This window comes from Alligator mississippiensis, chromosome 3, assembly GCF_030867095.1.
Source record: "Alligator mississippiensis isolate rAllMis1 chromosome 3, rAllMis1, whole genome shotgun sequence".
NCBI lineage: Eukaryota > Metazoa > Chordata > Crocodylia > Alligatoridae > Alligator > Alligator mississippiensis.
Genome location: NC_081826.1, coordinates 278,894,997 through 278,918,704, shown reverse-complemented (window position 1 = coordinate 278,918,704; position 23,708 = coordinate 278,894,997). Strand labels below are relative to the sequence as shown.

At 42.9% G+C, this 23,708-nt stretch overlaps 1 protein-coding gene across 1 annotated transcript in view; it reads left to right on the top strand.

The window, feature by feature from the left end:
• The first annotated feature begins 679 nt into the window (after positions 1 to 679).
• SLC1A3 (solute carrier family 1 member 3) overlaps positions 680 to 23,708 on the top strand; it is a 110,781-nt gene continuing 87,752 nt past the window's right edge. The window contains exons 1-2 of the mRNA XM_059725219.1: positions 680 to 1,038; positions 2,579 to 2,861. Coding sequence (XP_059581202.1) covers positions 2,681 to 2,861 — 181 coding nt within the window. The 5' untranslated portion in view covers positions 680 to 1,038; positions 2,579 to 2,680. The remainder of the gene's footprint in view (positions 1,039 to 2,578; positions 2,862 to 23,708) is intronic.

Here is a 23,708-nt window from a genome sequence, read left to right as displayed (position 1 = left end):
TAGAAAACTTGGCGTGATCACACAGCATCTTACAAAGACCAAACCAGCATGTAAAATTAAAATCTTCTCCTAAACAGCAGAATATTCATTTTTTTCTTCTTTTCTTATGAGATCAACCCCTCTCTCCCCCTCAAAGAAAGTATCCTTCCAATTGTGAAAACTAGACAGGAAAAGAACAGAAAAGAACAGAAAGAAAAGAACAAAACAGAAAAGAGCCAAAAGCCACAGGTTTCTTGGGGAAATCTGGGTATTTAGTATATTTCCTTTTATAATTCACACACTACACTGAAAGTAATCTAAGCTGGATGGGACTTCCTCTGAACTACAAGCCTCATCTTGCTTTTCAAATATTTACGTGGAAATTACAAAGAATAATATCTGATCCTATTTTTCTGCCAGTTGCTCTTGAGAGATATGAGGGTAGTTCCCCACCCCACAAAAAAGTCATTTCTTTAAATAACTATCATTAAGGATTAGAAAACACTTCAAAGCTCCAAACCACAATGTTTGCTTTTTTTTTCTTTTCAGAGCAGAATAGCCTCATATTTCATCATTTTAAAAAATATTGGAATAATGTTATATAATTATGCTTAGGTTTCACAGACTCCGTTTGAAATGTCTAATCAAGAAGGCTTCCAGCTTTCTGGGTTGTGTATGTGTGTGTCATTCTTCAATTCTTCCTGGGTCCTGATTTTGCATTTCTAATGAAGCTGAACTGACAAAGCGTGAAAGTGGTCTAAAGGGAAAAACAAAGAAAACGACCCTGTTTTTACTGTGCCAAAACTAATCAATATTCCAGAAGCTCAGCTTTTTTCCCCTCTTCTGTTGGGTTTTCAATTTTTTTTCCAGAGTTGGGCTAATAGTCCCCTCCCCTTTTCTTAAGTTACAGAAATAGTAAGTTGCTGTACTGAGAACACATGCATATCGTTATCCTTCTCTGTCTCTTGCTCACTGAATTTCGCAACTCTACTTCACCTTACTGGGAAATTTACTTTGCTGGTTTTCTTGCACCCGAGGAGTCTGGCAGAATTTGAAAAGGTGAGCTTGGTGTTTGTTTTATTGTTTCAGTAGTTTTTGCTTTTCACCCTCGTCATCTGCAAAATACTTTTCTAGATCAGTTGCTCTGTAATGATTACTTGGCTATACTTAAGGCTTTTTCATGATGTTAATCTTAATTAGAAATACCACATTGGGATGAGGTTGCTTTAATGGTCTAGGAGAGAAAAAGGGGACCGGGTGAATCTGTAAGCTTGCTATAAAATACTGCAAACTGATTGTTCTGAAGAAAAATCTCAGACACACATACTTCAAAGCTTAGTAATGCTGTATGTAATAGTTGAAACCTTAAACTCAACCTAACAACTATTTTTTTTTTTATTCTTCAACAAGTTATGTAAAGAACAAGTAAATATTATAAGCGCTTTCACTTTTAAAAGTATAGGTGTATATATTTATGTATATATAAAATCTAAAGGGGTGTGGAAAGATAGAGAAGGGTAATGGTAAAGAGATGTGTGAAAGCAACATGTGTAGATGTGAGCAACATTGTTAAGAAACAAATTACTATGTTCTAAAATTCCAAAAGAATAACACATGAACAAATGCACCTAACTTCTACAGGAATTCCAAAAGCAATTACATGATATTCCCTTAAAAACTCCTTTTGTAAAACTTGGGCTTTCTAAATGCCTTCTGAAAAAGTAGTTAGGCAATAGATTTATGGAGGGCAAGATGTAAACTATATATCTAGAAATGGATTTCAGCTGTTACAGCTAGCTACATCCATTCATAAATTTGCATTCCAGCAATGAAACATTGCAGTGCACTGCTGGAATAGTTATGTTAATCATAGTACAGCATCACTACGCAAAACATTTTTTTTTTAATTCAGATTTTTGTTTACATAGCAAATTTATGTCAAGAAATCCAGAAATTACTTTGCTTGATATCTTCTGGTGTTTTATTGATGTGATCAGAAATACAGTACACACTTCAAAGATGAATGACACTAGTAATACAACTGTCAAATTAATAAGTAAAGGGATAAATAACTCACTCCTACTGTTTTTTCACCCTATGACAGGAAGAAAATCAGTGTGGAGCAATTCATTAAATCATTTCGAAATATTTGAAATATAGAACAATTCAAATGTTCTGATTTAAACAAAAAAAAATTATTAAAAGTATAATTTGAAGTACTTACTAAACTGTGTTCACTAACTCCATGAACTGGAATACTGGCTGAAAGCTATTCTACTCTGACTTAAACTAGCTTTACATTTTTGCAGCTCTCTTTACAGCACAGAAATTGCTTCTGATTTTCATCAGTGTAAATGACAAGTGAATTGAGCCCATTCATTAGAAACACAGAAATGCAAATCTGAACAAATCTGTAGAACCCTTCTTACAAATCAGTCTTCTTACAAATATGCAGTTATTCACTATCTATTGCAATCAACTGATTACATATTCTAAATATCCTGAATCTGATTGATATGTAACAAGGATTTGTTTGGGTGTATTGATATATTTGATTGTCCCTCTGAAGTTTAATACTTTGGTATTTCTTGTTTTGCAGCTTTCTCCAGTACCACCCAAGCAAAAGAATCTGAGCCTTTCTGGGGACCTTTTAGCGAAAGTAAAATATAAAAGAAAAAAGAAATCACTTTTTGAGAGCTAGATGACTAAAAGTAACGGAGAAGATCCACGATCTGGAAGTAGGATGGAGCGTTTTCAGCAAGGAGTCCGGAAACGTACATTAATGGCAAAAAAGAAAGTGCAGAGCATAACAAAGGATGATGTTAAAAGCTACTTACTAAGGAATGCCTTTGTGCTCCTAACCATCATTGCTGTCATTGTTGGTGAGTAATTTGATCAATAGAGATATTCTGTTTCTTCATTGCATCTGACAGTGTCACTGGGCCTGGGTAATTAGCATTTTTAATGAGATTCCAAATTTTTCTCTCCTGATAAGAGTTTGCTGGCTTGGAGGGTTTTAGGCTGTAAGTGTCACAGGTTAAAGTTTGGGGGAAATGAGCATCGTTCTGGTAAAGGAAATTAATTTGGCTATCTTTTGGATTCCTCTACTGAAGAGCCAACACAGCTATAACTGTATCAAAGGGTCTGAACAATTAAATCTAGTTCCTACATAAACCTGTTGCAATGCAACTCTTACTTATCTAGCATGTTGAAATAACAGAAAGATGTCCTTAGGCTTAATTACAAAGTTATTTGCTTCTGAGATAAGCCAAATAAGCCTGAATTTTTTGCAGCGTTTATTGCTAAACACACCTTAATACAGTCATGCTTTCTCTGAAGTGCTCCCTCTTCTATGTGCGCTCTAAATGTGGGAGTCCAGGGGAGTTCTACCTGATGAAGGGCTGCAGGATATTGCCTTACTTAGTACTGTTTGTAGAGCATGAGAAGGAAATCAGAACCTTAAACAGGAGGGGAGTGGAACTAGTTCATTGCTGGACTTAGAAAGATCCAAAATGTTCAATCAAAATATCCTACAGCTACATATTGAAAATTTACATTGGACTGTTTTTATTGGAAAGATTTTTTATGTGAAGAAAAGAAACCACCACTAAAATGTGCTTTAGGCAGAATAGTAGATTGTTATCCATAATTGTCATGGTTCTAGCTTTGCTATCTCAATAATAACACTTGTATTGAATGAATTTATTCCACTGATTGAGGAGTGAGTAGGTTGTGTTGGCAGTTATTACATTATCCTTTTTTGTGATGAGATTAATTCCAAACATGAGACTGTTAACGTGCTCATCCAAATTTTAAGCCAAATGTTATAGTTATACATTAGAGGCCCAATCCTGCTCAGCTGAGCACTGCCATGACCGCCACACACAGAAGTGATGCCATCTTGTATATATTTAGGTGTTTTGCTTCCTAAGCCCCCCTTGGAATTGGACATTCTGACTGGTTTTAATGTCTGTCATTTCTATAGCACTAGTTGTAAGAATGCCCATTTTAATGCAATAGGAGATATGTGATAATGTGCATATGGGTAACATATGTCATTGTCATGATAGAAATATCATTTTTTTTGGAAATGATATTTTTGATTCCTAACTGACCACGTGCTCAGGTTAACAAAACTAACATTAGGAATCTATCTGGTTGCCCATTAACAGGCAATGCAGGTTTTGAAGTTAAAGATATGAATGATTTCAAAAGCAATTCAGTGTTTGTATCATGGAATAGGGTTCAGACATTAGCAATTTGTCTGCTGTTGGTCTGGCAATGTGGCAGCTCCATTGGGACTAACATTAACAATGGTAGGCATACAAAAGTAGACACAACAGGTGTTTTTGCAGCTGAGTCATCTCTGCCGTTCTGTACAGCTCTTATTGTAGGAAATATCTGCCCTGATCTATACTAGTGCCTCCACCCCAGCTCATAATTGGGGGGCACCTGCAGTACTAAAACAAGAGTTGGAGAACTGCTGAAAATGCCCAGCATTGCAAAGGCCAGCATGCCAAATTCTGCCCATCTACACAATAATATACTGATGTAAATCCAGAAACTTCAAGACAGTTACAGAATTTGCCCATGATCCATAAGTGTTCTGTAAGTTCATGGTATATGCCTGAGTAAAATTTGGGTGTACATACAACTCCTGAGAAAAGAACGATTTCACTCTTTGTCAGTTAAAAATGGGTACAGCTCTTTTACTGATTTGCTGTTGTAGAAATATTCATTAGTACAGAAACAGGTGGCTTAAGAGTTTGGAGTCCTCTAAGCTGTCAAACCAAGTTGGCAGTGACTAATCATCCACGAGCTAGTGGTGGTGTACGGTGGGCTTGGTGCTGTTCCTAATGGACAATTGTCCACATCATAAAACTAATAACTTTCATTAGCCGGTATCCCTGTTGGTTGTCTCAACAGACAAACCAAAGTTTAAATAGACCTGGAAACTGAGTTGCTCTTTTTCCTTGATAACATAATCTTGGGTAAAGGTTGCAGAGTGTATTTGAGGAGCCTTACACTGCTGCTGTCCTAGCTCTAACAAGTAGATGAACAGAAAAACTAGTTGCCAAGACCATTAGTCAGCAGTGTTCACAAAAGGACCATGTGAAAGTTAAATGAGATATTAAAAAAGACTAAGGATACCGTTATACCACCTTTTCCTACTGGGCTTTTTTCTCAAGGGATCAGCTGGGAAAACCTGTTCTCACTTTGTTAAGCAGGGCTGATAGTGTTAGAGGTTAAATGGGTAGAATCATAATAAATCTCAGGACTCCCATCTCAGGATCGAAGTTTTAAATTGGGGTCTGAATTCATCCAGTGATTGGTGTGTCTGTTCTTTATTTGTTCATATTGCAACACGTAGATTTCATAGACTTCTAGGGCTGGAAGGGACCTATTAGATCATTGAGTCCAACCCCCTGCTCAGTGCAGGAGAGAGCGTTGGGGTCAAGTAACCCCAGCCAGGTCTTTGTCTAAACTCCTTTTGAACACCTCTAAGGTAGGAGAAAGCACCACCTCTCTTGGAAGCCCATTCCATATTTTGGCAACCTACATCATAAACAATTTCTTCCTCATGTCCAATTTAAATCTACTCTCCTTCAGTTTATGGCCGTTGTTTCTAGTAACCCCAAGGGGCGACCTAGTAAACAGAGTATCCCCTACTCCCTGCTGACCCCCCCAATGAGTTTCATATTCATAGATTCATAGATGTTAGGGTCGGAAGGGACCTCAATAGATCATCGAGTCCGACTCCCTGCATAAGCAGGAAAGAGCGCTGGGTCTAGACGACACCAGCTAGATACTCATCTAACCTCCTCTTGAAAACCCCCAGGGTAGGGGAGAGCACCACCTCCCTTGGGAGCCCGTTCCAGACCTTGGCCACTCAAACTGTGAAGAAGTTCCTCCTAATGTCCAATCTAAATCTGCTCTCTGCTAGCTTGTGGCCATTGTTTCTTGTAACCCCCAGGGGCGCCTTGGTGAATAAATACTCACCAATTCCCTTCTGTGCCCCCGTGATGAACTTATAGGCAGCCACAAGGTCGCCTCTCAACCTTCTCTTGCGGAGGCTGAAAAGGTCCAGTTTCTCTAGTCTCTCCTCGTAGGGCTTGGTCTGCAGGCCCTTAACCATACGAGCGGCCCTTCTCTGGACCCTGTCCAGGTATTCCGCATCCTTCTTGAAGTGTGGCGCCCAGAATTGCACGCAGTACTCCAACTGCGGTCTGACCAGCGCCCGATAGAGGGGAAGTATCACCTCCTTGGACCTATTCGTCATGCATCTGCTGATGCACAATAAAGTGCCATTGGCTTTTTTGATGGCTTCGTCACACTGCCGACTCATGTTCATCTTGGAGTCCGCTAAGACTCCAAGATCCCTTTCCACCTCTGTGCCACCCAGCAGGTCATTCCCTAGGCTGTAGGTGTGCTGGACATTTTTCCTCCCTAGGTGCAGCACTTTGCATTTCTCCTTGTTGAACTGCATCCTGTTGTTTTCTGCCCACTTGTCCAAACTATCCAGGTCCGCCTGCAACTGTTCCCTGCCCTCCGGCGTGTCCACTTCTCCCCATAGCTTTGTGTCATCTGCAGACTTGGACAGAGCACATTTCACTCCCTCGTCCAAGTCGCTGATGAAGACATTAAAGAGTATCGGTCCAAGGACCGAGCCTTGAGGGACCCCACTGCCCACACCCTTCCAGGTCGAGACCGACCCATCCACCACGACTCTCTGGGTGCGACCCTCTAGCCAATTCGCCACCCACTGGACTGTGTAGTCATCCGAGTCACAGCCTCTTAACTTGTTCACCAGTATGGGGTGGGATACCGTATCGAAGGCCTTCCTGAAGTCTAAGTACACGACATCCACCCCTTCTCCTGTGTCCAGGCGTTTCGTAACCTGGTCATAGAAAGAGACTAGATTGGTCAGGCACGATCTGCCCGCCACAAACCCGTGCTGGTTTCCCCTCAGCATAATTTGTCCTGCCGGGCTGTCACAAATGTGAGGCTTGATAATTTTTTCAAAGACTTTGCCAAGGATGGAGGTGAGACTGACTGGTCTATAGTTGCCCGGGTCCTCCTTCCTCCCCTTTTTGCAAATGGGGAGCACGTTGGCCCTTTTCCAGTCCTCCAGGACTTGGCCCGTGCGCCACGAGCATTCGAATATTCCCGCCAGTGGCTCTGCAATGATGTCGGCCAGTGCCTTCAGCACCCTCGGATGGAGCTCATCCGGGCCTGCCGACTTAAAGGCATCCAGTTCTTCCAAGTGACTCTGCACCATCTCAGGGTCTACGCATGGCAGTCTGGCGCCTTGCTGCTGCCTCTCTACAACCCCAGTGAGAGACTTGTCGTGTCCCTCACTTAGGAACACTGAGGCAAAGAACTCATTGAGGAGTTCAGCCTTGTCCCCCCTGTCCACCACCAATTGTTTCTGCCCATTTAGCAGGGGTCCTATTCCTCCCTGGGCCTTCCTTTTACTCTCTATATATCTAAAAAACAATTTCTTGTTGTCTTTTACTTGGGTTGCCATCCTCAGCTCCATGGTAGCTTTGGCCTGTCTAACTGCCTCCCTACAAGCACGAGCAGAGGAGGTATATTCGTCTTTGGTGACCTCTCCCCGTTTCCACTTTTTATGTGCTCCCCTTTTGGCCCTTAGGCTGCCCTGGATTTCTCTGGTCAACCAGGGAAGCCTCCTGGCCCCTTTCCCTCTTTTGCCTCGCTCAGGGATTGTCTTGCTTTGTGCCCGAAGGATTGTTTCCTTAAGGCACAGCCACCCTTCTTGGGCTCCCATCCCTTCAAAACTCCTACTCTGCAGTGCGTCCCTGACTAATCACCTGATTGCATTGAGATCAGCTTTCCTAAAGTCTAGCACTTTCACCCTACTAGTTACCTTACCCACTCACCGTCTTATGTTGAATTCTATTATTAGGTGATCACTGTCCCCCAGATGGCTACCAATCTGGAGGTCCCCTACCATGTCATCCCCCGTTGCCAATACCAGATCCAGTATGGCATTCCCCCTAGTGGGACCGTGTACCTCCTGTGTCAGGTGGAGGTCCTGTACACAGGTTAGAAACCTTCGTGAGTGGTGGGACTTTGCTGTCTGCGACTCCCAGCAGATGTCCGGGTAGTTTAGGTCCCCCATGACTACCGCCTCCTTAGCTTTTATGGTCTCCGAGAGTTGCCTCAGGAGCCCCGAATGTCTTTCTTCCCCTTGATGTGGGGGTCTGTAGCAGACCCCTACCACCAAATCCCTTTCTCCTTGCCCCCCATGTAGCCTAACCCACAATCCTTCTACTTCCTCAAACTTGGATTCTGTCTTGATGAGGGTCGATGTATATTGCTCACTGACATAGAGTGCAACCCCTTTCTTCCCCACCCTGTCCTTTCTGTACAATCTATAGCCCTCAATATGTACCGCCCAGTCGTGGGATGAATCCCACCAGGTTTCTGTTAGCCCCACTAAGTCATAGGGGTTTAGTGCAAGCAGGAGCACTAGTTCATCCTGCTTGTTTCCCATGCTCCTAGCATTAGTATATAGGCACTTGAGCCCTGCGACTGGTGCCTTTGCTGCCCCCCCCGCTCCGAGATAGCTTCTAGATAGCCACACGATCACCTCGCAGCCTTGTCTTGTGGAGGCTGAAGAGATTCAGCTCCCTCAGTCTGTCTTCATAGGGTCTTACCTGCAGGCCCTCAACCAAATGAGTAGCCCTCCTCCAAACCCTTTCCAGGTTATCCACATCCCTCTTGAAGTGTGGTGCCCAAAACTGGACATAGTACTCCAGCTGCAGCCTCACTAGTGCCACATAGAGGGGAAGTATCACCTCCCTAGACCTGCTCGTGATGCACCTACTAATGCATGAAGGAGTGTGGTTAGCCTTACTTATTACCTCATTGTTGCATTATATATTTATATTTGTTTTGTGAACAGTACCTGATACTGTCTGACATTTCTTCTGTAAAGTAAGTGTACCGGGAAATAGCATCATGACCCTTATAAGATAAGGGGAAACATAACTACTGGCTCTGATTTCTGCTGCTATTCTGATAAAAGCTGAAGAAAAACAACAGAACTGATGAAAAAGGGTGGATATATACATCTTAGAGCAAAAAACAAACAAACAAACAAAAACCATGAGAAAGGGCAATGTGCAGTGCCAAGTAGCCTTGAAGAGATGACAGACACAATTGCTTTCCATGCAGATAAAAAGTTTTTAGTAATTAAAGTAAATACAATTTAACTATGAACATATCAGAAGTTTCTCAATATCCAAAAGCTGAAAGATGTGTGTGTAATATATTTGATTTTGGCCTCCTTCCTAAAACCCCCAAGAAAGGATTGTCCTTGTGGCTTCAACTACCTCATGTGTCCTGTCTCCTATAGATCATTATCATTTTCAAACACACACACACACACACACACACACACACTGAAATCTGACCTGCTGCCAACCTTGAGAAATGCAATGTGGAAGAGAGTAAGCGAAGCCAATGTTGAAAATTCCTCTAGTACTTTTATTTTTTTTTTATCTGCCAAATGAGTCATCTAGAAACTTTGCACGAGGGGTGTTTCTTTTAGTGGATCCTGGCAAGAGCTGGTGTACAGGTCCACTTTGGAAAGGCATATTTGGGAAGCTGTTCACTGGTGAGATGACAATGCCAAAATGACCAATAGGTCAATTTAGGGTGGGCCAGAGGTCCTGATGGGTCTTGGAAAATTTAGAGAAGGTCTTGCAAACTTGGGAATGTTCACCAAAAACTCTGACAGGTTTTTGTCAAAGGAGCCTCAGTGGCTCCTTTACACTTTCCGACTGCTTAGCCTCACACCCTGTCCTAAAATGCCTTCTTTTGTCTCCTTCTGTAGTCTCTCCTAGTTCCCTTCTGCCCACTTCCCAGCTTCCATGGGAGTCCAGATTTTTTCCAACAGAGTTCTTCAGCGGAGGTTGGCAGCCACACAGAGGAAAATATCAAGTCACACAGAGTTAATGAGCAGATCTCTTATGAAGCTGGTCACAGGGACAGGGAAGCACTATTAAAAATGAAGCTACCCAGTGATGCTGAGGAGCAGATAAAAGAAGCAGTAATTCCTACTCATTTTGTGACATGATCATGTCCCTAATGAACTTGGGGGAGGCATAAAATCCGCTTCACAGTGTCTAGCTCTACCAAGAAAAGGAACCAGTACTGCTTTGTTGCTATTAATCAAAATCTAGCAGCCAGAAGCAAAGGATACACATAGGAGCAGATTCCTTTGCCTTGTCTCAGGAAAGCCCCCATACAAGTCCTGAGGAGTAGAATATGCAGCTGGGGTGTGCCCTGGCCTGCCATCCCCTTGTGTGCTGAAATGACCCTTCTAGACATAATTTGCCTCATGAGAGATGCCTATGACTCCATTATATACTTTGTAAATGAACATGGCCATCATGCCAGACTAGGCTTCATAAAATCTACATGGACCAAGACAAAGAGGCATAATCATGAAGAAATTACACCTGAGTATGCTCTTGGAAGAACAAGTATCAGCACATCACAGAGGGAAATATGGGGCCATCTGGGAACAAGCAAATATTTCAGGGCTGAAGGTGGTCTAAGGAGAACCAAATTCTACTCAGAATTCAGAAGCGGTGTGGGAGCATCTACACCCGCAGCCCACAAGTCCTCGTTGACTCCTCTCACTGTGTACTTCCAAACCTCCCACTAATACCTCCCAGGCAAAACCCTTATTTGGAAGTAAAGTGTAAATATATCGGGGGGGGGGGGATGTAGAAGGACTTTGTAATGTCTTTAAACCAGAATAACTCCAGAAAATTCAAATAAAGTTTGAAAAAGTAAAGTCACTCAAAGACTAGGGCATTGGGTGCCACATGTGGCATGGCAGCCTCCATGTGTGGCAAACAGCAGATCAGGGAGGGGACAGGCAGCATAACAGCAGATAGGACAAGAAGCAGAAAGCAACGCCGCAAATCAGACAGGGAGCACAGGGCAGGGAGCAGATAGTGGAGCAACAGATCAGGCAGGGGAAGGAGATCAGAGTGGCACTAAGAAAGGTTATGGGGCTAATATGTGGCACACCTGCCAGAAAAGTAGCCCCCACTGAATGAATAATCTAGAAATTCAGATTATTCATCTCTAAATTTGTTTTGTTGTCTACTTCCAGATTTAGGAACAAATCCTCTTGATCTTAGATTCACAATTATTGCACAGTCCCACCTTACTAAACCTGAACAGCACACCAAAATTCGCATGGCTACTGGTTTCTTTAGTGTCATACTCAGGACAGAAAGTAACATGCTTTGTCTCTTGGTGTGTCAACACTGTATGTTCTGGTGATAGTAGTTGTGCAGAGATCCATTGTGGTGCAAGTAAATCATTACACTGCCAAGAGCTGCCTCCTATGCTCAAAACTCATCTAACAACAACCATCTGGTACAGAGTGGTGCTAAAATATCATATTTAGAACGAACCAGTAAACCAGTGCACATGTACTACAGCCTGCAGGCAAACTGTCCAAACAAAATAATTTTTCCTAAGCAGATGATAACAATGGACTTCCAAAAATTCTTTGTAAGCTTGTTAAGTAATACTATTTCATACAAAGCAGATTTAAATGCTATGCTGTGTGGAATGTGAGAGGTTGGCAGTGACATGGGGAGAGAGTTAAAGATGTTTGTGTGCTTGTAACTGTGATTTTTATAGAGAAATTCCATGTGAAAAGATGGCAGGATATGGCACAAGCTTTATGAACAAATATGTTACAATGGTGACTGTTTGGATGTGATTTTTTTATTTGCATATTCCTCAGTCCCTCACAGGGGATTCAATAGTAGGAGATGTTGCAACAACTATTGGTAAAATTCCTTAACTCTTTCTCTTCTACACTGTAGTTAGAACTGCGGTTTAGTGAAGACTGTGGCTGTTCAACTGGTGGCTGAGGGGCTGCACGCAGCCTGTGAAGGGTTAGCATGCAGTCGCAACCCAGACCCTCCCCCTTTATCTCTCTGGTTGCTGTTGCAGCTGGTGTCTCTAAGCTTCCCTCCTGGACTCCACCACCTCCACCCGCCATCAACTTTTACTTCCGTCTCCTACCCAAAGGGAAGGAATGGGAATGGCACATCCTCTGGTGCCACGGGATCCCACAGCATAGTGCAGCAGTGTGGGGGGGAGGCACTACCCACATGTGCAGCACCCCCTAGGGTAGCCCATGGACCCATAGCTTGCATTAGTGTGCCCCCTGTCATATGACTTGTATGTGCGTGTCCCCCAGGCACTTAGAAGTTGGACAGCCATGGCGCAGATTTACAACAGTGACTGTAGGAATAACATAACCTAAGATTCTGTGCCCAATTGCTTTCAAATTTCTGAAATTTTCATTCATTCAGGTTGACATTTTCTGTATCATTTAGAACAATACAGCATGTAAAGATGACACTGACACTTAAACAGACATTCTAGAGAGATGAAAGCTGATTAAATAATGTCTTACAAGTAGCTATTGACAGATTAATCAGGAGGAATTTTCTTTTCAACAGTATAGAAAGGGTATGATGGATTTTAGTATGCCTCATAAAAACAAGAACCTGAAAATCGTCAGATTTCCGAAACTATTGGCTATATACTTGGCTCAATGTGCCAAGCTGAGTGAGAGCCAAGAATAGTTGATTATATTTATTATTCATTTGTTCATAAAAAGAAGGAAAACATATCCATGAGTTGGAAAGCCAGACTCCTGTTCAAGGGGCTTGCAGTTTAAAATGAATGGTTAAGTGGAAAAAACAGCCAGTCAGGGTAGGAAAGACACTGGTGAGGAAATCAAAGAGAAACAACTGAAAACAAGGGGAAAGGAAAAACCTGTTCCAGGGAAAGTTTCCTCAGAAGATGACTCGATCACTATTTGTTAAACAAACTCAGAGAACAAACATGAAGCAGTACCTTTTTGCACTTAGCAGAGGTGAGAGTTTAGCAGAACAAGGAAAACAAACAATCCAGCAAAGTTAGGTTTGAGGAAAGCTCTGAAAAGGAAGAGACAATAGTTCTAAGCCATATGTACATCAGAAAAGAGGAATGGGGTTATGAGGAGGAGGGGAGACAAATTGTGTTAAAATAGTTAATGCAGAATCTTATTTTTGACAGAAATAGGTGCATTTTCTATGCATTTTCTTATTAGATTTGCCAAATCTGGACACTTTATTAGCACAGGTTCAAAGTAATAAAAGGAAGTTAATTTGATATTTTTTATTATTATTCTTAGTAGATATCAGTTTGGTTTCAAAAATCCTATACTAGTTTGCACAAACTAGTCTGCACAAACTGATGTGAGAACTTTGTCATAGGGCTATTGCTAGTGCGTTCTGAGATAATGTGTATGTGGAAACTTGGAAACGCTTACTTATACCTTAGACTAGCTTAAATACATGCTGTGAATTCATGCCTTTCATGGCCAGTAATTTACGGAAAAACATTACAAAGTGAATCAAAACTGACTGGGCATCAACCTATCAAGTCTCTGCTTAATCAAAGAGTTATTGAAAGTTCTGGCTAAAGGCAGGTACCAGATGAGACAATTTTTTGGTATGTCTTAACACTTAGCCTTGATTATCAATGTGGTCTTCAGGATTGCTGTACTTTCTGAAAAATATTTAAAGAGGTCAGGAGAGGCAGATATATCTGTATATTATGAGAACGTGTACACATTAATCCGACATGCAATAGAGTTTCAGGATCATGGATCAATCACTCTTCTTAGGAGCCTGATTGCTAAAGAGAACAGTGGGACAATGCATATTAAAGACCTTTTTTCAAGTAATATAGATGAGACATTCTTTGAGGTTATAGGGTGAAAAAAGTAGTGATAGTAAATCAGTAAGTTAGACACAAGACTGTAGTGCTGGAGAGTACTCATCCAACAGTTATTAAGGTATTTAAGAATGAAGTGATTCAGATAAAAATATGCAAGGGCTTATTAAAATCTCCTACCCTATCTAAAGACTATAGGATTGCAAACGTTGTACAAGTACCTACTTGCCTTTTTAAAAAGGTGCTAGATGTGATCCTGTGAATTACAAGCTAGGAAGTCTGAGTTCATTACCAAAAGAATTGAGTAACACTTAAATGAACCTGATACGATAAGGACACATCAGCCTGCTTCTTTGAAGGGAAATCCTTGCTCTAATCTTTTCAAATCGTCTGAATGCAGACAAAGGAGAACCAAGCGATCACATTTATTTAGACTTTCAAAAAGCATTTTGGCACAAACTTCTTTCATTCACCATGACAGCCATCTCAGCTACATTGTTCGACTAGCCAAGTAATAAATTGCCTAAATAGGTGATCCTTGCATGAAGCAAGAGTTATGATTGCTCTCGAGAGAAAAGAACATGGAATTTGGGGTTTAGAGAGAAAACTTTCTATGAGCTATGGTGCGTAGATAAAACAGACATGTTCTGGCTAAAAATACTTGTTCCCATTATCTCTTTGGAGGCAGTAGTTGTTAACAGGGTGATCATATACCTAGATGAAGCAAAATTATTTCTTTAAACACAAATAAGGAAAGTGTAGGATCTTACATTAAATTATCTTTTATCTCTCTATAGACAGCAGCCTTTTCAGTTTGGACAGTACCTGGAACTATAAGATCACAAAATTGACTGTATTTCTCAGATGCTAATATAGTATAAAGAAAAGGTCCTGTGGATGTGAATATCTTGAGACTATTTTATCATAATTGGGAAAGAAACAGAAGTTGTAAAAAATATATCAACTTCCAATCCAGGAAGAGCTAGACAAGAGAGAAATGTAAAATATTAAGAAACCCTGTAAACTGACCGGTACTTCAGTCAACATTTCACTCTGCTTAAAAGCTAATAACTTTATTATCTCTTGGGAACCATGTTTTATGGAGCAGAATATCAATCAAGGAAGTGGAGCTGGAGTGAATACCTAGACATAATAATAATAATAAACTGATTAGTTCATTATTTTCTATGGCTATAAGTGTCACATAATATAAATAACAATTATAACATACACAGTACATGTTATATAGTTATATATATTATATTATGCAAGTCTATAATTAATATATATGATCACTTTAACTGTACCTAACTCTGTACAGAATATATCAAATATGATCCATGAGACAGGTTATGATCTCTCTTGCACCAGTGGTAATTTGGGGTAATTTCTGTGAAGTTGATAGAATTGTTTGGGAATTTCACCAGTAAAAATGATATCAGAAACAGTCCCCCACGTCAAAAGTGTTAGTAAAGTCTAGATACATTACATATGCTGTTTCTTTCTGATACACAAAGCCTATTATCATGGCATAGAATGAAATTAGGTTGGCTTGACATGACTTATTCTTGACAAATCCATGTTGACTATTACTTATCACTTGTTATCTTCTAGGTTCTTACAAATAGATTATTTTCTTTAATATCCTTCTGGAAATTTAAGTTAAGCAGTTAACATTCCTTGGTCCCTTCCCTGCATATTTTTTGGGGGGTTTTTTGTTGGTTTTTTTTTTTTTTTTTTTTTTTTTTTTTTACATATTGGCACTACATTTACCTTCTTCTGAAACTTCACTTGTCCATGACAAGTTCTCAGATATAATCACTAGAGGCTCTGCAACTACTTCATTGCGTTCTTTCAGTTCTCTAAGCAAGAGATCCCAGAACATCTAACTTTTCTAAATAGGCTCTAACCTGCTTCTTCTCTAAACTACTCTGCATAGCCATGACTCTCAACACGGCTGAGAGACACAACATATATATGAATTGTCCCTGTTTTACAGATAGGAAGCTGAGGCACAAAATTTATATTTCTCCAGATTGTCTGTAGCAGTGTCCAAGTCTCCTGACTCTCAATCCTCTATTTTAGCTGCATGGCCAGGCCACACTGAATCAGTTCAGGTAAATGAAAAAAATTACCAGGAATCCAGGTTTTCCATTTCCCGTGGAAAAACAGAATAAACATGGATTTCCCCCCTTACTGGAGGAAAACGTGGGCTGCTCATCTGGGGGGGGGGGGTGGGTCTGGCTCTCCGCCACTGCACACACTCCCAGAGGGACAGGGGGGACCCATGCCCCCAGATCTGTGCATGGGGTAGGGGTGGATGCATGCTGCATGCTCGGGCTCCCAGACTGCTGCCATCCCCCAGGGCCACTGCAGCCCAGCAGGTGTGACCCAGTGCTGCAGGACAGAGCGCAGCCACACAGGAAAGCTGCTTGTTGCTGCGAGCTCCATGCTGCCCTAGTGATGCATGCCCTGCATGTGTGGCAGCAGCAGAGGCAGCGGCACAGGGTTGTGTCCCTCGCTGCTGCCATGCAGGCAGGGGGCACCTTACCAGGGCAGAGCAGAGCTCACAGCAACATGCAGCTTTCCTGCATGGCCCCACTGTTCCCTGCAATGCCAAGTCACGCTTGCTGGGCTGCTGAGGACCTGGGGGAGGGCACCAAGGTGAGATCCCAAGCCCACAGCACACAGTGCACAGCACATACCTGCCTTCACTCCAGGCACAGACCTGAGGGCACAGGTTTCCCCTAACCCCCCAGGAGTGCACACCATGGCAGGGAGCCACCCCTCTACCCACCCAAGCCCACAGTGGGCAGGCAGCAGGGGGGAGCCGGGCCCCATTCCACTGCAGCAGCCTCCTCCTCTTGCCAGGGGCAGGGGGCTGCAGACCCAGGTCCCTGGACCCATAGCCCTGGCAGTTGAGGGCCCCTCCAGCAAGACTGGGTGGGCACGGACTGTGAGTGGGGTGCAAGGTACATGAGCAGGGCTGAGAAGACAATGGCGGGGAGTGAGGGGCACAAGCAGGGCCAGGGAGACTGTGGAGGGGCCTTTTATTTCAATCATGGAGGGGGGGGTGTAACAGGAGGGACGTCAGCGTCACCGTGCTCTCCCCGGCCACCTCCTTTACCGTGCCAAGCTGCTGACTTGCACCCTTCTAGTCTCGCCTGCCACGTCTTTGATCTTATATATTTTTATAGGGAGGCTGCCTTCCTTCTTCTTGGCCACGGTTCTCCAGTCTCGGGTGTTCTGTGCACCCCAGCCTTATGGGCTATGCGTGGCTCCTACCACCCCTGTACCATGCCCCAAGCCTCGCAGATGTCACGGACGTTGTTCTGTCTCTCTTTCTACTCCCTCTCTGGCACTCGGGCTCTCCACAGCCCTGTCTCTCTCTCTCCGTGCCCTCTCTCCGGGGCCTTCTCAGTAATGCCGCCCCTGTCTCCAGGGCCTTCTCAGTAATGCCACCCTCCTCTCGGGGCCTTCTCAGTTACGCCGCCCTCTCTCCAGGGCCTTCTCAAGCGCTGCCCCCTTCCCTGGGGCTCACCACAATGCTGCCCCCTCCTCCGGGGCTCACCACACCCGCACTGGGGCTTCTCAGCAATGCCCCCTCTCTGGGGCTTCTCAATTGCCCCTCTCCGGGGCTGGGGTCTGTGCACCCCAAATGCTGCCCCCTCACTGGCACTGGGGTCCCCACACTAGTGGGAGTCCCCTATGAGGCCTCCTCCAACCCCTAATAGCCTCACCCAAACCACCGGTGTAACAAATAGCAAACACAAACGCAAGCCCCTGGGCTATAACGTAAACATGCGCCGCCTGGCTATAACTATGCTCAGGCCTACCAGGGGTGCTCCATCCCGCTGCAGTGACAGACACTGCTTCGGCACCTGGCTTCTCTTCTCTTTCCCTAACCGAGAGCTTCTTCTCTGGCTGCTGGTAGGGAACTGCCTCCTGGCCTCCTGCCTGTGCTTTATATAGGAGCCAGGCCCTGCCCCTTCTTGTCAGCTGGCTAGGCAGGTGTGAGCCATTAATTCCCTTTGGTTACCTCAGCAACCAGCACCTGCGGGGTTATCCCGGCTCTCCAAGTAGCAGGCACCCTAGTGCCCTGCTACAGGGGGGTTTATCAGAGAATTTGCAATTTATCACAGAATTTGTGATTTTTTTTTATCAGGGAAAACCAGGATCCCTGAAAAAATCACTAATGACAAGGTAATATAAGACAATGGAAGAAGGTTTTAACAATAAATCTGAAAGTTGGGAGGGAAAACATTTGGTGGCAAAAAGAAAGCTTGTTCCATGGTTATAGGGTGCCCTAAAAGATGTAATGTCAGAAAAAAGGAAAGAGAACTGGGTTGACAGCAAGAGATCAGAACAACTACACAAGCAAACCTCTAGAAATAAGGAACACCTGAAGTCATCAAAGAGCTGACTTCAGCAATTCCTCTTCAAACTTTTACAACCACATCTAACAAGTGATCAGCCCTCTTATGTCACTTGCCATGTACAGACCTGAGGGCACAGGTTTCCCCTAACCCCCCAGGAGTGCACATTTAAAAATGATTAATAGAAATGTGTTTTATAAACCGTAAAGTACCATAAAAGACATACAAAAAAACTAGAACTCTTGATTCCAAAATGATACCTTTTATTAGATCAATTGGAAAATGACAAGAAAATTGTCCTTTTCTGCAAGCTTTGGGGATCAAAGTCCCTTTGTCAGGCTCTGGGAAAAGTGTAGATGGTAAAAGATGGTAGAAAGTCCCTATAGTTAGGAAATAGACTTCATTTTTGCACAGAGGGAGCTGAAGATGGAACGCTGTCCTTCTGAGTCCAAGAAAGTGTCTTCGTGAGCTGTGTTGAGTAGCTTTTTGATGTGTTGATCAGGTAGAATTCCTTCCCTGGAGGTGTCAGATGGCAGGCAGGGAGGTACCACAAGGCATTATCAAGTCCAAGAGTTTAGTGGGTTCAAACAAGGATTACATATTGGTAACAATTATGGAAACATGCACAGTTGACTAAAGGATGTAAGCCCTCATGCTTCAGAGTATAAGCTAACTGCTAGCTTTTTATATACATCTATTATGGAGACCTTGCGTCCTCCTTAGAAGCAACTAAACAAAAAGAGAGCAGCATCTTCACCATGATAATTTTTAAAAACTGTGAATTTGGTGATTTACAAAACACAATTTCTGTTACTCTTCAAATTTTAGATTATTTAAGAAAAATAAATCTGTTCACAGATTCATAGATTGTAAGGCTGGAAGGGACCTCAGGAGATCATTGGGTCCAGCCCCCTGCACGAAGCAGAAAAGACAAGTGGGGTCAAGTGACCCCAGGGAGCTTATTCCACAGTCTGGACACCCTGACTGTGAAGAAGTTTTTCCTAATGTTGCATCTGAAACGATCTTTCAGGAGTTTGTGGCCGTTACTCCTGGTTTTCCCCAATGGTACCCTGGTGAACAGCTGTTCACCAAGGCTTTGATGTACTCCCCTAATGTAGCAGCAAGCTGCTACCAAGTCCCCTCTTAGCCTTCTCTTTTTCAGGATGAAGAGTCCCATATCCTTCAGCCTCCCCTCATATGGCTTGCCGTGCAAGTCTCTGATCATATGGATGGCTCTTCTTTGGACTCTCTCAAGCTTGTCCATGTCCTTGTTAAAGTGCGGTGCCCAGAACTGGACACGATACTCCAGCTGCAGTTTCACCAATGCTGAGTAGAAGAATCACCTCCTTGGTTTTGCTGGAGATGCATACATTGATGCATGTCAGTGTATTATTTGCCCTGGTGGCTACAGCATTGCACTGCCGGCTCATATTCATACTGTGGTCTATTATAACCCCCAGGTCCCTTTGATTCATGGTGCTGGTCAGTTGGCACCGCCAAGCCTGTAGGTATGCAAGGGATTGTTCATCCCCAGGTGGAGCACTTTACATTTCTCGACATTTAACTTCATCTGGTTCCGATCTGCCCAACTTGCTAACCTGTCTAGGTCCACCTGTATCTGTAGCTTATCTTCAAGCGTGACCACACTCCCCCATAACTTGGTGTCATCTGTAAACTTGGCCAGTAAGCTCTTCACCCCCACATCCAAATCATTGATAAAGATGTTGAAAAGTACTGGACCAAGCACCAACCCCTGTGGGACACCACCGGCCATTTCTCACCAGGACAACACAGATCCATTCATTAGGACTCTCTGGGTCCTATCCCACAGCCAGTTTCCCACCCACCTGACTGCCTCGGAGTCAAGCCCATAATCCTCCAATTTTCTCACAAGGATATCGTGGGATACCAGATCAAAGGCTTTCTGGAAGTCAAGCTATACAATGTTCACCTCCTCTCTCTTGTCCAAGTGGCGAGTTACCTGGTCATAAAAGGAAGTGATGTTGGTAAGGCAAGACCTGCCCACAATGAAGCCATGCTGGCTGTTATTCAGGATCCTACCATCTGCAAGCTTATTGCAGATAGATCCCTTGATTAATTTTTCCAGGATTTTTCCTGGGATAGAAGTCAGGCTAATTGGCCTATAGTTACTTGGGTCCTCCCTTCTGTTCTTCTAGTGAATGGGCACAACATTGGCCCTCTTCCAGTCCTCAAGAACCTCTCCAGGGCACCACAAGTTTTGGAAGAGTTTTGCCAGGGGTTCCACAGAGACTTCGACCAGCTCCTTCAGCACTCTTGGATGAAGTTCATCTGGTCCTGCTGACTTATATGTCTAATTTTTTTAATTGATCACACACCAATTCTACTGCAATAGTAGGACAGCAGTCATTCCTACCCCACTCATTCTGCACCCTACCTAGCATGATTTTCCCCTTGGCCCAGTGAAATACTGAGGCAAAGTAGTCATTCAGGAGTTCAGTTTTCTCCTGAGTGGTGGTAACCAAATGGCCTGAGGTATAAAGCAATGGCCTCACACTCCCATTTGTTTTCCTCCTGTTCCATATGTACCTAAAGAAGGACTTCTTGTTCTCCTTGATTCCCATTGCTAATTTGAGTTCAGTCACCACTAACCTTTCTAATCTGTTCCCTACAAGTGTAGGCCATTGTTGTACAGTCCTGCTTGGGGCCTGCCCCAAGCTTCCATTGTTTATAAGCCTCTTTCTTCTTTCTTAAGAGGGCCATGATTTCCCTGTTTAGTCAAGAGGGCTTCCAGCCCTTCTGTTTCCTTTTCTCTGCATGGGAATGGACTGCCTATGTGCTTCAAGGATCATGTCCTTAAGGAATGACCACTCTTCATACACGCCTTTCACCTTCAGTCCCTGGTCCCACAGCACTTCCTGTACTAGTGACCTAAGCTTGTTGAAATTACCGTTTTTGAAGTCCAAGACTTGAACTCTGCTATCAGATTTGTCTGCCTTGCTACAGACAGTGAACATGATGCTATCACCCAGACTGTTGAAGGTGTATGACAGTTATGGAAGGACTTAAGGTGATGAGTTCAGAATAAAAAATTGATAAAAGAAAGGAAAATAGACTTAAATTTCCTTAAAATTCAGAGCTGCTGAATTAAGGCCCATCTCTAACAGACAGGCACCAATCTGTTTTTTACTAATCTGGAGAACTCTGTTTGCTACTGTGGTCTATCTATACAACACAGTGGAACTAGTACTGAAGCAGTTCTCTAACAACTTCAAAACCATTTTGTAATACAGATAGGACCACAAGAACTTCTTTGCTTCTCTATGAAAAGATCTTTTATTCTTCTTTAAAGTCATATTAAAAAATAAGGCAAAGTCTTTTGTCCACCAAAATAAGAATATGAAGTTTAAATTCCTTTGGTAGAAGACCATAAAACTCCTTTTGCCATCACCACATGTAAGGCAAAAAAATGTTTATACTGTTTTTCTCATATGGAAAAAAGAGTAATAAAAATCTTCATGGTTTAGTCTTAACGATTGTTAAAAATATGAATTTTGGCCTGCCTGCTTTCAAAGTTAACTGTAGCCTACAGACACCATCTCACTGTGGGGTTTATTGTTCAGATATTTCTCTACAGAATGTCATCATATTTTCAAACAATAAGAGAAACAGGAATAATTTTTAAGCTATGGGTAGGGGAACATAAGTATTCTATATTTGTCATTTATTTTTGGTACAGTGTTGCCTGAAACGGCAGAATCCAGAGCACAGCTTCACCAGAGTACTGTATCTCCCTGTGCCATGTATTAGCAAACCCAAATTATGTTTGCTTTTCTTTGATACCATATTGCACTGCAATCTCACATCTAATTTGCTGCCTGCTTTCAGCCCTTTTATCACCGTCAGTGTTATTGCTTTCTTCTTTCTTTAGCAAGTTGGGTTTTGGACCCTTTCCTCCACTGTGTTTATCCAAACTAAATCTTAGCTTGAACTTCTCCAGTGAAAAATGCAATAAAGTGTTCCCCAGCTTAAGTCTAGGATTTTGTTATCTTTACTTTCTTCCTGGGGAACTTCCTATCCTTCTTCCACTCCCACAGTTTTTATTCATTCTGTTCCCGTTCCTCAACTTTCTTTTCTTCAGCGTGTTCCAGGAGAAAGGGTGGCAGGGCATACGACTGCCTCCCCTCTGATCTTGTGGCACCTGGATGTTTTCTCACAGGTCGCCAGCAGAGAGGATACTGTTCTTTACACTTTTAGCTCTGCCTGTTACTAGGCAGAACAAGTAAAGCATCAAGCAATGTACGGTGACAGCAAAAGGCCCCACACCAGCGGGAATGTCCCACGATGAGGGAATCTCCCATAAATTAGTTTGGACCTTTAAAAAGGGCAAACTCTCTCTGAATAAATAACCTGAACATTAGTTCTTCCTGTTTATGAATATACAATTTCATTGCAATATTACAGGTGTCTTAAAAAATGCCACTTTGGCTTTAGTAAACAGCATTGATTTTTGTCTTGAAGCAGACTTAGAAAATTCTGTTACCACAGTGCAGAAATGGTGCACTGCTTTACCATTTGAAATGCTGGGACTCTGATATCATAGATTAATTGTTCTTTATTGGTACAAAAGGTAGAGGAAAAAACCTGTACCACAGGTTGTGCGAACACGTTTCACATGGGGCTTTATTTCATTCCAATTTTCAGAATTTAATCAGAAACCTGAAACTCTCATTGAGATAGGCCAGCTCTAGCATTCAGGCTCTGTAGTCCTGATCCTGCAGGGTAATAAGTGCCTCAGTCTCTTCAATACTCAGTGAACTCAGTGATTGTTGGCAGGCTGAGTACCTTGCTCAGCATCTAACAGGATCAGGTCCCACTTCCTGATTTGACTTTGATACCAGGTTTTATCTTCAGAGCATCACTATACGGCCAATGCACTGCTTTGTCTCATCATTGAAGTCCTTTAGAAAATAGTGCGTCAGAGAGAATTCAAACAAATCAAAGAAAACTTGCCCTATCTTTTTCGGTTCAGTCTTGTTAGCTACTTTAAAAAAAACACAACATTGCCAAATGTCCAGTAGCGTGGTTAGAAAAAGTGGTATTTGAATATTTAAACTAATATTAAAGGGAAAATTTATTTGGCATATTGTAGATTTTAATATAAAAAGGAGTATTTTACTCATTGCAACTGGACCTCCTACCTACACAGCTTTGCCTCACGATTCCTATAGTGGAGTGAATTATTCTTTTAAGTTCTTTCTTGAATAGCTAATACTGTATGACAGGGGTCAGCAACATATGGCCCATGGATCCACTGGATCTGCCCCACAGAGTTGGAGGGCTTAGCCTGTGCCCGTTGCAAGACTGAGCTGTGAGGAAATGCATCCATACTGCCACTGCTTCTCCCTGCCTCCCACCCTCTGCAAGGCTGCAACATGGGTGCAGCTTCCAGCAGGTGGAAAACTGCACCAGGGCTGGGCAGAGTGGGATGGGGGGAAGAAGGGAAGGACACAGGAAGAAATGGTAGCATGGGCACAGCTTCCAGCTGCCTGGCCCCAGTGCAGCTCCCCACCTGCTGGAAGC